The sequence below is a fragment of the Ammospiza nelsoni genome, chromosome Z (assembly GCF_027579445.1).
Source record: "Ammospiza nelsoni isolate bAmmNel1 chromosome Z, bAmmNel1.pri, whole genome shotgun sequence".
In the NCBI taxonomy this organism is placed as follows: Eukaryota; Metazoa; Chordata; class Aves; order Passeriformes; family Passerellidae; genus Ammospiza; species Ammospiza nelsoni.
Window position 1 is genome coordinate 54,912,579 of NC_080669.1, and position 16,001 is coordinate 54,928,579.

Below are 16,001 nucleotides of genomic sequence, written 5' to 3' on the forward strand. Positions count from 1 at the left end.
TTTGTATTCAGTTTCATTTGAATATGGTTTTGATTTGTCCAAACAGCAGATGGCTGTGATAAAGCATCTGTTTTTAACTTGGCACTTTCCATTCCACATTCCTTTACTATTCATAGCACACCAGTCATAGTAGTCTCCAGTACACATAAAAGGAGGCAGTTCGACTTGCAGATGCAGTTACCCTCAAATATGTGAGTATTTACAAACCCATAGCATTATTTCTTTTTAATATTGAGAAGACCACATAGATAGAGAAGGTGGATATTTTTTCACCTCTGCCACTCTCATGAAATGTGAGACACTGGAACAGAAACTAAAGCTGAGTCTGCAGCAAGGAACCCCTGTATTTAAAATTAGATTCATGTAGGGCCTGTGTTCCTATGGGGAGAGGGGGATTATCATTGGCAGAAAAATTTGCTCTTGAAGACAAGGTTGTGGGATTGCCTTAATTGTAAAGCAGCATGGACAATTAAATACCCATCAGATTAAATTACAAGATTACCTAAAGTGTGCAGGAAAAAAGGCATTTGTGCAAGAGCAATGTCTTTTTATTACTGAGGTTCCACAAAGAAGAACTTGGTACTTTTGTAAACAAAAATCTTTTCTTCAGTTGTTATGTTAAACAAAACCAATTTTCAGAAATGTCTTTAAAAGTTTTCTTTCAAAGTAATTTGACAGAAAGTATAATTTCTATTTATTGTGTTTTCAAGCAAATAAAGTCAAGTAAATAAATTTTTTTTGTTATAGTTTGAAACATGCAATACACTTCTAAAAAGTAATCTCTTGAGAGTTTTTTGGTACAGAAGCTTGAACTGTGGAAATAGGGATTTTCTCTTGATGGTATCGTTCAGTTCATGTGCTTTTCCAGAGAGAAGAATTTAATCTCAAAAATTAGAAAACAGATTTTTAAAATTTCTATAAGATTCACAACTTGTCCATTCCTTCTTTAATGTTTATGACTATGTATAACAAATGCTTACTGCTTAGAAATACAATTCCCATTACTTAACTCAAAACTGTGCTCCATTTTCAATATGTTATCAAATAGATTTTTTCTTTTCTTCTGCTGAGACTAGCCTGAGTTTGCTACTGTTTGAACAGCCTGTGTTTTCAACCTATGTGTAGGCAAGCAGTACAACAGTTTACATCAAACAGTAAACTCAACATACAAAAAATATATACAAATAATTTCCTTTAATAAATACTGCTACTTGCTTACTACACCCTACAGCATCGCATGACTGACATAATTTTGTTACATTAAGAATGATTTTATCTCACCGATAACTATAGACATGGTTCTAATTCTTTTCCACCGAGTTCTTCATTTCAACAACCAAAATGCCATCATGGCAGAAAAGTGCAGACAAGTCTTTGTTCTCCACTCCGTCGGGTAATTTGTATTGTCTGGTGAAGCTTCTGGATATGAAACCATGCTCGTCCATCCTGGGTCCATGCTGAGCTTTAATCAGGAGCCAGCCTTCAAAAGTTTGGATAATGATATCTTCGGGGCGGAACTGCACAACATCCAGCAAGACCCGGAATTGTGTGTTTTCCTCCTCCTGGCCGCTCTTCCAACCCCCAGCCGTGCTTTCTGGGGTGCACCTTTGGTCGCTCGGCGCAGCGGTGGCAGGGCCCGGCAAAGCATATAAAAGGTGGTTCAGTTTGTGTGCCTCCAGCTCCTGGCCAACAAACTGCTCCTGGTAGCGTACAGGAGTTTCCACCCAATGTCTTATGACAGCTTCTGCCATTGCTGAGGCAGAAGGATCAGCTGCTGCTCCTGCTGTGCTGGGAAACTGCAGAGTCACACTGAGCTTTTCCCAGCCTTGTGTCTTACCCACAGACCAGTCTATCAGTTGATGTCGCCTTTCACTTTTAGAGCAGGCAGAGCTTAACGTTTAATACAGTGTCCTGTGCTGCAGTGCTGTGAGACTTGTTTCGTCTTTTATCCACTAACAATAGAGCACTATTTATAGCACCGCAGTCTTGAGTGGCTCCAACACATGCATGGCTTTCATGCAGGAATAGTAAAAGAAACATTTTAATGCACGTCTTATTGCAATATTGTGCTGTATATAATTATGAATAATGATTACACAAATAATGTGATTTTTTTTTTATTTAAATGGAAATTCAGTACTTTGGTTTTTCCAAGGGATATGTGGTAATATGTACAAAATCTGTGTTTCTAATTGAATTGTATGTTATAATTGAAATGTGTAGCTAGTGAGGGAAGAGGTTTAATTACCTTGGCAGCAGGAATGGAGCAGATCTCAGGTTAGCTAAAATGTGAAGTTAGCAAGTGCATTGGACATTTTTGCAGAAGCTGTGCATAGGTGAAATTTGGGCATGGTCACCCCAGGACACCATGTTTTTGGTGGGAGGAGGGAACCATCTCTGCCCAAAAAAGGGGAGTCTGTAGGGCTGAATCTGCAATCTTAATGACCTACAAACACAGCAGAGACATCTCCAACATGTCAGGGAGTCAGCCACAAGAGTGCAGACAGAACTACAATGAAAGCTCATGTTTCAGAGCTTCCAGAAGAGCCTAGAGTTATTTTCCCCCAGGACATAATTCTAAATCCTTAATGCTACCACATTGTCCCAGTAACTCCCATCTTCTGTTGCTTAACAGCTTGAACCTGTGATCTCATCTACTGCATGTGTCTGAAAAGCAGGACTGGCGACTTCCAAGGCTGTCTGAGGTGTAATTGTAGAAGCACAAAATGTTTGGGAATGGAAGTGGCCTCTGGACATCATCTATACCAACCCCCCTGCTAAATCAGCTAGAACAGGTTGCACGGTTGCACAGGATCACATCCAGGTGGGTTTGAAGTGTCTCCAGAGAAGGAGCTTCTGCAGCCTCTGCCTTGTAATCTTCTTGCCGGTCTATGATTGCAGGGCAGATAATGCCTACAAAGGTCAATAGTTTGTTTAACAAGAGCTAAGAGAAAAGTGCAATAAAGAAGGAAAGTAATTTCTAAATTTTAGCATGTTTGCTAGAATATCACTCTAGCTGAGCTTGGTAATGTGAAGCAGAATGTGTTACGGCAATTGATGGGGAAGATTTTTTTGTTTGATTTGTTAGTGCAGTAAAAGTTGCCCTATAGTTAGAAATAATCAAATAAGACACTTTTATTCCTTCTTGTTTGGCTATTGTTATTCAGAGTTCTCTCTCTCCCTTGTCCTTACATGTTCCATTACCATAGTTATTATGGGATCTTTGGTTGCTAATGGAGTAATGAAGAAAGAGGCATCTAAACTTCAATATTTATCACATATTGACTTCTTTATTGCATTAATAGCAGGGCAGAATTACCAGATGTATGTGTAATTAAAGCTTTAAGGCTGCCATTTTATTTTAAACTTATAAAGGTTGTATTGGAATGTAAGGAAATTTTCAAAAGTTCAAGACAACTTACATTAAAGACCAACTGTTTAATTGTGTTGTGAAAGAGAAGTATTGTGAGTAAGGAGAGTGAGGCTATTTTATTTAACTGTTGGCTCTTCTCCTGTTAAAGTGTCCTCCAGAAATAATTTTAAAATGCAATTCTGTATGTATGATTGACTAAAATAGTGATAAAGCCAACCTAGATCATTGCTTGTTATCTGCTCAGGTGTTTTCTCTTTTGCTAGCAAATGATTCACTTGATGAAGAAACTTTAACCCTGATGTGAAGCAGTATGCCTGGCTGGTTGTGATATTATGCTTATACAGATTCCTGAAAGCTATTGCTGTCCCTAATTAATTCTGTGATGGTAGCCTGACTTATTTTACTTAAGTTTTGCACTTCATTAATAAATGTACTGTACAGGAATATCACTTTTAAATTTTGTTTTATTTATTCCCATTATCTCTGGAAAAAGATACACTTGCCCAAAGTTACACTTCAAATGGAAACCGAAGTCACCGTCTCACTGCAAGTCACTGCGGGACAGCTGTATCTATTCCCAGAAACAGCTGTGTTAGTCTTTCAAATGTCTGTGCTAAGCATACTTGAAGCTGTCTGGTCTAATTAGCACGAAAGATTCTTTGAATACCCTTTAAATTCATGTTGCATGCAAAATGCTGCAGAAGGTTATAGGATCCCTTTCTACTCTGTAGGACAAGAAATCTGAAAGATTTTGATAATGAAGCTGTAGAGCCTGTTTCTGCTTTCCTATCCTGCCCTCTTCTCTGTTCAGTCCCTTCTCTCAGTTTGTCACCTGTGGTCTCATGAATTAGCACAATGCTTCTTATCTCTTTGTTAGTGACGTGGGGAACATGCCAAGTGGAACACACAAACACCCTTGATTTTCGGCTTTCAAATCTAAACATGGGCGCAGTGCTGCAACACTCAGGCACTTCTGACGCTTATGGTGCCGTGTTCTTCAAATACCTAGAGCAGGATTCGATCCAGCAATACATTTTAATAACAGTTGATTACCGTGGTGTTTTTAAGCTTTCAGAGCAGATCTGACAGGAGCAGAATCGATGTCCTAAATCACCAACTCGGTGCCTCAGGTTTTGTTTCCCGATTTTACCGTGCCTCGAAGGCCTCTTTCGGTGCTGCCCAGCGGGGAGGCTGCCCAGGGAAAGCAGTGCAGAGATGCTCTTCCGAAGCAGCAGCCGGGCAGCTTGGCTTCCCACGCAGATGTCCCCGGTGTCCGCCTCCCCCGCCGTTTTTCCAGCACGGCGCCGGGATGCGCGGGCACGGCCGGCCGGGAGCGCGCGGTGCCGGCTCCGCGGGGCACAGCGGCATCTCCTGGCGAGGCGGGGAACTGCTCCCGGCCGGCCGCGCACTCTGCGTCAGGGGGCGCCGGAGTAGGGCTCTGCTCTCCTTCTTGTACTCTTCTGGTATAAGCTACTTTCTCACTATTTTGGAAGGCGGTGGCGGAAAAAAATATTTCATTCACGTCCTAGGCTGCATCCAAAGCAGCGTGGCCTGCAGGTCGAGGGAGGGGATTCTGCCCTTCTGCCTGCAGTGCTGCATCCAGCTCTGAGGTCCTCGGTGTGAGCACGGCATAGAGCTGATGGAGTGGGTCCAGACGAGCATCAGCAGGATGATCACAGCGCTGGAGAACCTCTCCTGCAGAGAGAGGGTGGGTGGTTGCGGTTTTTCATCCTGGAGAAGAGAAGCCTCCAGGGACGCCTTATTGTGGGCTTCCAGTATGCAAAGAGGGCTTACAAGAGAGCTGGTGAAGGATTTTTGACAAGGACATGTAGTGGTAGGACAAGAGGGGAAGGCTTTAAACTGAGAGTAGGTTTAGATTAGATATTCAAAAGGAATTCGTTACCGTGTAGGTTGTGAAATACTGGAACAGGTTGTCTGCAGAAGTTGTGGATGCCTCATTGCTGGAAGTGTTCAAGGCAGATTGAATGGGGCTTTGAGCCATCTGATCTAGTGGATGGCATCCCTGGCCATGGCAGGAAGCTTAGAACTCGATGATTTTTAATGTTTCCTTCAACCCAAACCTTTCTATGATTGTGTGATGCTATTAAATGTATGAAGTAGGCATCCTGGTAAAGCTGTATTTTAGAATGTAAAAATCTAAGGCGCGAAAAATCATGAAAGGAACATATTTTTGATGCATTTCTTAAATAAATACAGCTCCATCTTGCTTGACACAACTTTGAAATAGTAGCTTACCCTGTCACAATCCTCTGTGTGCTTGATTCCCCAAAGATAAATTTGTATTTCAACTACCATTGAAATTCAGTAACTGCTGAAAGGGGAAAATGTGAAAAGGCTGGCAGGCTGAATTGAACAAGAACTCTTGTAGAAGAAGCTAACAGGCTAAATTCAAATCAGAGCCATGTAATTATCCAAATGAATCTAGATGAAGCACTGAAGTTACTTTTACAAAAGCACACAGGGATGCCACTCATTATCTACTTCACATGTCATTCAAAAGAGATATTGTTACTTAAGACTTTGCAGTACGTATTAAATGAAAGAAAAAGTAGTTCATTTCATTTTAGCAATGTTCTGTTATGCCCAATCAGGAAATACAGGCTTTGTGGCTGGTACCGAAGAGCTAGATAGTAAAATAAGATATATGTGACAATGTAAATGGGGTGATACACATGAAAACTCCACGGTAAAGGGATTTTTCCACATGACATTTAATATATTTGTTTAGAGTGAGAAAATTACCATCTCACTTCCATCACTTTGAATCCATTGCTCCTATAAGCTGTCTTTTTAGCTGGATTGTTAGATCTGGATCTGTGTAAGCGCTGAAGAAATAAGCAATGTAACCACGAGTCCTGCAAGTGCCTAATCAGCAAATACTAAGTGTTCTGTTTTCAATAAATATTGAGGGATTTTTTTTTTTTTTTAAAGTAATGTCTCATTCCAATCACATGGTGTTTATATTGGTCAGTGAATCACAACATAGCTCTTTCTCCAGCAAGACTTCATGCTGTGTTATAAAAATTCTTGCAAGTAGTAAAGACTGTGTTGTTACATAGCCAGCTTTACTGAAGGGAGACTTCTGTTTGTGGGTCATGTCCTTCAGAACCTGGAAAAGGCTGGATCTGATCAACCTCTTGGAAAATCTCTCCAGGGCACTGATGCTCTCTTGTAACTTATGGGTCTCTTAAGAAGTGGAAAACTAATCCCAGCTTTTGCATTAAAAATCAAGTGTTTGCTCGTTTGTTAGGAAGTATGGTAAGAAATATAAGTAATCATGGAATGAACTATCATTTTGACACATTGCAACCACTATTACAAGACTTTTTTCTTGACATGTTGAGATGATAGAAGGGCAAATGAAGGACGAAGTTGAAGCAGATGAAGGTTGACAGGACCACAGCAGCTGCTGTTGGAACAATAGCTTTACAGAACAGTTAAGGTATGAAATACAACATGTAGAACAATTATTTTTAAATTTCACATTACTGTAAAAGTTACAGTGAGGTCATGCAACTCTTTACACAAATCTGCTTTGTTTTTCACATGGCTTGTTTTTCAATATTTATATGTATGCTAGAGGCAAATGCATCTGTGCCTCACAAATTCTTGAGGAATTCCTATAGAAAGCAAACTCTTTAGAGTGATAATAATGTGTTCAATTTTTGCTGACAAAACAGTGGAGAGGAAATGAACAATTAAAAGAGAATAATGTGCCTTAGGGGGTCAAAAAGTTCTGTTTTACTATTGAAAGTCAGGATCCAAAGCACTCTTGCTGTAGAAACAGTCTTAGTTTTCACCAGTTAAAAATCAACTAGTGTTCCAAGAAGAATGCAAATTTTCAGGTTTCCTACTCCTCTGCCTCACTGAAGGTTTTGCTTGAGACTTGGTAGGAATATCTCAAGGCAATGAAGTACAATAAGACTCATGTATTTTGGGCCTGTTAACATTTCATAGCTAGTGCTGGCATGTACATTTAAGATGTGAAAACCCTATCCATGGGGGCACCTTCAGATGTGCATGTTTTCATGTGGACTACTTTAGTAAAAATAATACAAGTACTGAAAATCTCACCTATGAAGTTCTGGAAGTAGCAAAATTTATGCTTTTTAAAATTATGTACTGTGTGGGTCCTACATTACACATAAATATGCTAGTATGTTAGCACAAAACACCAAATATCTCCTTTTGGTTTTGATGTTTGTTTCTTTCTTTTTCCTAAGAAGAAAGTGAAGATATGTGGTGTATTGATCCTCTGGATATATTTGTCAAAGTAAGTCCTTACCAGAAAATAATTGAACTCACTAAATGAATTTAGAGATTTAAGAAGATCTGTGTTCAAAGAATCCCTGAAAACTCAGCCAAGAACTCGTTGGGGCTGAGTGTCAACGTGTTGGTCTTGTTGGTTGGTGACCGGCTGCTGATCCTGGGGTAGAAGTACTTCATCCAGAAAGTCTTTAAAAAGAAACTGCTAGGATTTGTGAAGGATTTACAGGAAGAGTTTGCTGTGGTTAGTGAACAATTCCTCTCTGGAATGACATAAACATGCTGTTTGATTTCGATATACTAGGAATTAACTACTGTGTCAAGCATCTTTAGCTGACAAGGAGCAGCTGGAGACTGACTGGGTAAGTAGTGAGAGTGGAAGGCTTACTCCAAAATCTCAAATTTAGAGTGACTGATGGGATATTGATGGTGTCTCAATGCCATTGTTTTCATATGGTAACTTAGTGGATAATATGAAATTCGTAGAAGGAAAGCAATTAATTAATTGGCAAAAATACTGTCTCACCTTGCCTCTCCACATGGTGAAAGCCAATCAAAATCTGACTCCTATGTCAGAACTGTTATTTCCCTTAGTGTTGGAATTAAAAGAACAGTCTCATATTGTCCTAATTTCCTGACTTTGGCAATGCCAGAAAGGCTGCAGAGGTGGTAAAATCTGCTGCTAGAAATCCTTTTCTGTTGATAGTTTTCAGTTAAGTATGAGGAACAAATTCTGATCAATAAACTACATAATCCTTTACCTTTACTGGACTTGGCCTTAAGTGTGTATCAGTGCAGAATTTATGTTCTTAATATTAACACTATCATCTATACTTCTTCTGAAATTATATTTTCTTTCCTAGTATGCGTTCATCTCAGAAAACAGAACTTGACTAGATTCTTTTTTAAAGATTGCCAATTAATTTACTGTGAACCTTAATTTATGGGACATGGATAAGTAGGTTATTCATATACATGAGTCATGAATGCTTTAAAAAAGTGTTAGGTCCGAAATTTAGAACTCTTTTTCTCCTCTCTCTTATTCAACCTTCTGTTTATGCATGTTAGAATTTGAAAAATCTAAAAATGTTTTCTGGCCTGCTTTTATACTTGCCTATTTGCAAAGACCTCATGCTGCATATGTTGGAAAAAATGGATATTTGTTTTTCTTCATAAAAAAGCCTTTATATCGTATAAAATACTGGCAGAATCTAACTCAGTCTTTGCCATACCCTTTAAAGAAAGATCTCTATACATGTCCACATTTATTTAACGTGACCAGAAACCTGATTAGTAGGTAAGGTAGCCCTTTCTTTTCATTACTACAATACTTTCCTCCCAACACATATTTGTCAGTACAGCTATTTTTATAACACAGATCATAACTGCTGTGAAAATATGTTGCTTTTTTGTTGTTCTACTGAAGGTCAGAAGTTCCTTAATTAAACTTTATTTTGCTAAGGTTTATGTTTACATAAGATGCTCTGCAAGCAATAAAGTGTTTGTAGTGAGGTCATGAGAGAAAAATAATATTTATAAAAGCAGATTTAACTCACATGTTATAGAAACAATTTTATTTTCACAGTAGAAGCTCTTCCATATTAATCTTTGCTGTACCAAGGAGGTAAATTAAGTCTGTGCAGGCTAATGGGGTAGTTCTGTAGTAAAAGATTAGTAATTAGTACAACCGAGCTTGAATGTGATTACTTACTCTTAGAGAGAAGTTTCAAAAAAAACAATTGTGTATTTACTGGGCATAAGTATTTACTTAGCTATTCCATATAGGTTGTAGCTTTCTTTGGGGCCAGTTAAAACTACTTATAGATAGCAGACTGTGGACTTCGTTGTTGATAAAGCCTTCATTGTGAGGGGCTTCTTTGTGCAGGGATGAACAAAGCCACAGGAAAATAATTCATAAGAGTTAATAATAAGCAAAACCACAGAGGAGGCCTTGACATGCAGTCAAAGGACTTAGCATTGTTGGCATTTTGTTATCAATTTAAAACATACTCAGTTTTACAAAGAGAATGAGTGATGAATGGATAAAGAAGATTGAAGTAGAATGAAAGACAAAATGTTCTAAACAAAGGAAATTTGGTTATTAGTGTACAAGCAAGCTGCCCTTCTGCAAACTGTACTGAGTGATAGTAGCTAAAGGCAGCTGGATGTTGAATAATTCTTGGTTATCTGTCCAATTTGTCAGCTTCCTACTCTCATTGCCATTCCCAGAGCATTCACTGAGGATATCAGCAGAGTAAAGGCTACAGGATTAAATTTTATTCTAGTAGAAATCCAGGACAGAAAGAACCACCAGACAGTTTCATATAGACTCCAAACTGTCTCACCACTATTCATTTTCTACCACTACTGGAATTTTGCTGTGGAAACAAATAGCAAAGAAAACAATAACAGGATTAAGAACAATGACAGACTATTAAATCACATACCAGTGGTTCACAGCCTATGGGATTTTTTTTTCCACCGGTTCAATGTTAGATTTTTTTTGGCAATGGCTTTTTTTCTTTTTTTTTTTGTATTGTACAACATTTTAGAGTTAAGAACATGACCTAAAGAAAGAAGGGATGCTTTCTAGTTCCTCCCTACTTTGATATAGTTTAATGTTGTTTGTCATTTAGTTCTCCAACTTCAATCTGTGTAGTTTGGAGACAGGCCCCTTTTCTGCTCAGGAACAAGAGTCAGGGCCAAATCAGATGCCAAATCATGCTTCATTCTTCCTTTGTATAGTGAGCCATAGAGAGCAGTTAGCCACCAGTGTGCAAACAATAGTAATGAGTTCTTCTATGAACCATAATTGTGGGAGGGCTGACATGCACAGACTGCAGCACAATAGAGATTTGGCACCAATATTCAAGCAACTGGTAATTCTTTAATCTATGTCTAGTCTAGAACCGTAGGAAACCAGCATCCTAAGTTTTGGTACTTAAATAGTGCAAGAGGCCTCTGCTATTTTGAGAAATCAAATACAGTTTCCTGTTGCTATTGTTTCCAGAGTAAAAAATGCATCCTGTTGATACCATAAAAAGACACCAAACTATTCTACAATCTGGAAAAGTGTGTTTTAGTTATCTTACCGTTGCAGTTCTACACTCTGATTATGTAGAATCATAATGTTAATATTTTTTCTCAGTAGTTCAATTTCTTTAGTCTTTAAAGCCCCTTTACATACTCTGATAATAATTTTAACTTCCTGGTTTCAAATGTCACACACTGATTTCATGTATGTATTTTTTTTCCATATCCAAGTGTGAAGCAAGCATTTAGACAGCTACGTAATGTGGTTACAAGATATGCTTGCTACATACCAGGTCACATTTCAGGTGCATTACTACTTGAAAAATTCAGTCCCATTTGAGAAGCCAAAAAGCCATTAGGGCCTTCCAAAATGTAGTTGCTGCACTTGCCTCTTGTTACCCTTTATGTTGCCATCTCCTGTGTGGGTGAGTTCATTAGGAGCTGTTTTCCAGCTCCAAGCTGGCTGGCATATGAAGCTGCCACATGTCAGCTCTGCCTTCTGTACCAACTAATATGGACTTGATTGCCTGCATGTTTGAAACAGTTGGACTGATGCCTTCTGTTACTCGATACAAACCCCTGCAGTTATTACCTCCAGATGTGGCGAGGAAGGATAGCAGAAAAAGCCATTAGCCCATGGTTTGTTCCACTACAGCAGGTCTGAGCTGGAATGTCAAGACCTACAGCAGTGCTAGGCACTGAGAGCTGTACTTCCAGGAAATACAAAAAGTGGTCTGGCCAGTAGCTACTTGATATTAAATATTACAGAATCCTTTCTGGTTTATATTAGGTGCTCAAAATCAATAAATACTTTGACCTTTAATTTTCTGTGCCTCATTCCTGCTTCTGAAAGAAAGGCAATAATAATCTCTCATTTTAGTGGATTGTTATGAAAATGAACTGACTAGTATCATAGACTCATAGAATCTTAGAAACATAGTATCTGTGAAGAAGTTAGTGTCAGATTGTGTGCCCAAAAAAAGAGATTTCTGTCCTCAGACAGAATTTGTGAAATGGTGAGTAAAAAACATAAGAAAAACATGAGGCCACATGCATCAATAATTCTTTACTAAAAAGTAAAGAAGAAGGAAAATTTAATTCTGACTGATATAGTAGTCAAGTGGAAAATATACAGTAGAGTTCTATAATTGGACAGCACATTATAATATAAAGGCACGTGCAGGCTGAAATAAATGTGCACAGGAAATCTAAAATTTAGCATTTTCTTACTAAGTGTTTTTAAAATTTACTGCTTTACAGCCACAATTTTTAGGTTTCTGTTCCTCTTCTTTGTTTTTCACAAGATATAATTTGCTACAAGGATGTGAGATATGCAGAAAGGCAGAATCACATTTGGGAATTAATTCAGATTGTAATATACGGTTTTTGAAAGTAAAGTTATATGTGAGTAAGCCATGACTTCTGTCTGCTGCTCTCCCTTGAGAATGACGAGTCAGCTGATGCTGTAAAATGAAACCTCTTGGCACTTCACTGTCTAGAGATTGAATCTATTGGGTGTTTTCTGCAGACTGTTCCAGCAGGGATACACCAGTACTTCCCCACCTGCAGCTGAATGATATTAGGAAATATAGGCAGGACTTGGTAGGACCCAGGTTAAAATGTTTAGACTGAAAGTCTATTTATATACCACAGAATTTGTTGGGACTTTTATCAATACCTGTTTGTATGCAGTAATGTGTCTTAGTCTTCTGAAAGGTAGCCATTAGAACACTGAGTGTGTGAAAAACATTACTTTTGCCTGCAGCTCAGTTCAAAGACAATGCATTAATACGCATGCTGAACTGCTGAGCAAAGTGAAAATGAAGAATTAGTGATCAACACTAATAAGAATCATTTGCTCTAAGCACAAATGGACAGTGCTTTTTCCCCATAATATAAACAGATTTACTTGAAAGAATGTTCCAGTATCTGGATAATTTAGTACCATTACTTATGGGGTTTTATGTGTTCAGAATAACAACAATATTTAGCTTTAATTCTCTGAATAAGTATTAACAGAATTACATGTTAATGAATTAACAAATTCACCTCCATTTTATTCTTAAAGCCTCCACATTGAAGCAAGAGATCAAATTTCACATTAGTTACACAGAAAAGTAGTTTGTTGTTTTGCCAGGACTGTAAAAATCATATATGATCCAGATCTACCCATATCCTTCATGCTGAAGCAAACCAGAAATAAAATACAACAGGTATTCCTTCTCACATATTCTTCAGGTGTGTTAGAGGCAAGGAACCTATACTTTCACTACTGGCCTCTCCCTCAATGGAAAAATCTAAAACAGGCTCATGAGAGTAAAACAGCCCTGTAAAGCATGCTTTGGACTTGCTTCGAGAGCTGAAATCCATAGTTACCACATAAAATACTTAGCCCTTAAAGAGCTTTTACACAACCTTACCATATTTCAGTCTGTTTTCCTGCTATGAGTTACAGTTTGGCTGAGAGCATCATCAGCATCTTTGACACTGTGATTCACAGAATTTTTCTGTGTGGGAAATGATCCACAACAGTCATCAAGTCCAACAGGGATTGAAACTACAACCCTGGTGTAAATAGCACCATGCTCTAGGCAACTAACCCAATCTCAGGGTCATTACTTGCATTTCTTCATGGCACACCTTCTTGCTTGTTTTTTCCATCCTCAAGACTATGTGGAGGATGTTCAAAAGACAAACAAAGCAAGAATTCTTCAAGATGGACTCAGAATATCCACACCCTTGTCTTATTTTCCTCTCCTTTGGAGTTGTAATTGCATGAAGGATAGATGACAGAATTACAACGAAGTGGCTGAATTCACATGCAATATTTAGACCCTCATTCTGGAAACACATAAAAACAGTGAGAAAAAGGGGCAGTGCTATTGTAAAATTCCCACTCACACAGTAAATTGCCTGAGTGGAAATGCATTTCCAAGACTACATGCTCTCCGTTGTATTTATTCCCCTACTCTTGTCTTTAATGCACCTAAGCTTCTTGCATACATGGGACTGTTCCTTAGCATGTCTGCAGCATTGTTTGTGCTGCTCAGATGATTATCACTAACTGGTTTTGTTACTGACAAGATAGGTTTATAATCCACCTGCCAAGACACTAACAAGAAAGGATGGCTGGACTTTGGTTAGGGGCACTGCCTTGGGAGTAAGAAGTCCAATTTGGTTCTTATCTCTAGGGCAGGTTTTTGTCTTTGGCTTCTGGAAAATCAGAGGCTCTTTATTCCACTTTCAAAGAGTGCAGGAAGAAGTATCAGCATCGTAGCCCTGTTTAGATTATTATTATTTTTAGGAGAAACAGTACCTTCTAATACACATATGCAAAAACTTACACAAAATATCATATGAAGTTTTCAGAGGAAAAAGAGCAAACAAGGAGGATCACAAAAATTTTAAGTATGAAGGTGTACCATTAGTGACAAAGAGGAAATTGAGTTTAATGTGAACATACCTTTAACATTCCTGAAGAAGTCAAAGAACAGCTCACTGACTCAGGTATCAGAGGCAAACAGTAGAAGGGATAAGTCTTCCCAGCTGCCCTACTATGGCACCAAGTATGTAGCTTGCTAGTGGGTGGCTGCCTGGGCATCATTATAGTGCATCTGATAGTACGGAGATACAGCAAGTGGAGAGTGGGTATTCAGAAAATAAGAAAACGCACAGTAATTAAAATTTGTCAAAGGGTCACATTTGAATAGAAATTAAGTTGTTTTCAGCAGACTTACAATTTGTTGCTGTTGGTAAAGTAAATATAATTGTATTGTCCTCCACAAGGCTATTGTTTTTGTTTAAATCACCCATAGAATGTTAGCTTGCAAGGAAAATTTAAAAAGTGCACATTCATAGACTTATCATACTATAGTACTATTAATAGGTGCAAAAAAAGCTCTTTCAGGATGAAATTGCTTCAATTCCATTTAAAATTAACAACTGTACACACAACTTTCAGCCCTCTCTTGGGCAAAGTTCACATTGAAATTGAATTTCTCATTCCTTTGGACTGAAAGAGCAAAGGGACAAAAGGATTAAATATTTATTTTTATAATGCCTATACTGTAGAATGAGTAAAAAAAAATAAGCTTCAGCTACTAGCTGGACATTATTAGGAAAAAATGTTACAGTGAAGGTAAGAGAGACAAGTAACTGTATATGCTAATGTGTAAAACTGCATATGTGAAAAACGTACTACAAAGAATTGTGATTCACCCAGCATTGCCATTACAGCAATAGTTTGCTATAACCCTGTGATTATCTCTCTTACCTATATACTTGCAGTTTCCTGTAAATAAGAACATGGAATTTTAGTCAGCATCTTAGAGTTTGTATAAAATAAGGAGCCTATAAAATGAGCATTCTGCCTATTCTTAGTCTGCAGTTACATTTTACTATAAGGGTATATGGAATTAGTTTTATTCCTGAGTCTCTTCAAAACTTAATGCATATTTAATGATACAGACTTTTGCACAAAGTCCGTCAGCAGAGACCCTTATTCTGACAGAAATCTGGTCACTCATTGCCCTATCCTGAATCCCAAAGCAGGTTAGTAGAGCCTGAAAAGTGAGTGGCAGTGATGAGGAATGCTGAGAGATACCCTGATTCACAGCAACTTGCTTCTGCCTGTGAATAGGATAGCTCTTTCAAGGTTCCTTACTGATATTTAAAATGAAATATTTGGCACCTCCTTTTAGTTCCTTTATTTGGAAAATACTAAGTGAGTTTTATAATGAACTAATTCTATGGTTTTAAATACAGTAACTAACTGTGGTTATCTCAGAAAAAAGCAGTTAATGCAGACCTAATCTTGCCTGTAGGGAGAGCAAGTTCACATTTACTGTAATTGTCATTAACATTTCTGTTCATTTGGTACCTCTTCCTAGGAAAAAAAAAAGCAAGACAGCTGAGCACATAATCTCTTTCTGGACTGAATCCTTCCCTGTCAGTGACCATCTTTTGTTCTCCAGGGCACAGAAGCACTTGGTTCTTCGTTAAATGGCAATAACCCTTACTCCATGCTTTTTATGGGCAAATGGTTAGATAGCTTTCACCACCTTAATAAGATTAAATTTCATGATTTAACTAGGGAGTTACAACAGACTTTGTCTTTAGCTGTTTTCTTCACCTGATTTTACACAGCCCAATGAGGAGAATTAAATTGTTTAAATAGCTTATTTCTGTCCAGCTAGATCAGTCATTAATGTCTTTTATTCCTGCCAACCTGTATTTTTCTCGAAAGGGTTCTATTCATTTTACTTTATTATTTGTCATATGTTTGCTTGGGAGGGAAAGAAACATTTAT

The 16,001-nt window shown here is 38.1% G+C and overlaps 1 protein-coding gene across 1 annotated transcript; it reads right to left on the bottom strand.

Annotated features, from left to right (window-relative positions):
- Window positions 1-507: 507 nt before the first annotated feature.
- On the bottom strand, window positions 508-4,741 carry HSPB3 (heat shock protein family B (small) member 3). The gene is made up of 2 exons (XM_059493095.1): window positions 4,524-4,741; window positions 508-1,890 (listed from the first exon to the last, which is right to left on the bottom strand). The coding sequence occupies exons 1-2, from the start codon at window positions 4,739-4,741 to the stop codon at window positions 1,302-1,304; spliced, it is 807 nt and encodes a 268-aa protein (XP_059349078.1). The 3' UTR covers window positions 508-1,301.
- Window positions 4,742-16,001: the final 11,260 nt, after the last annotated feature.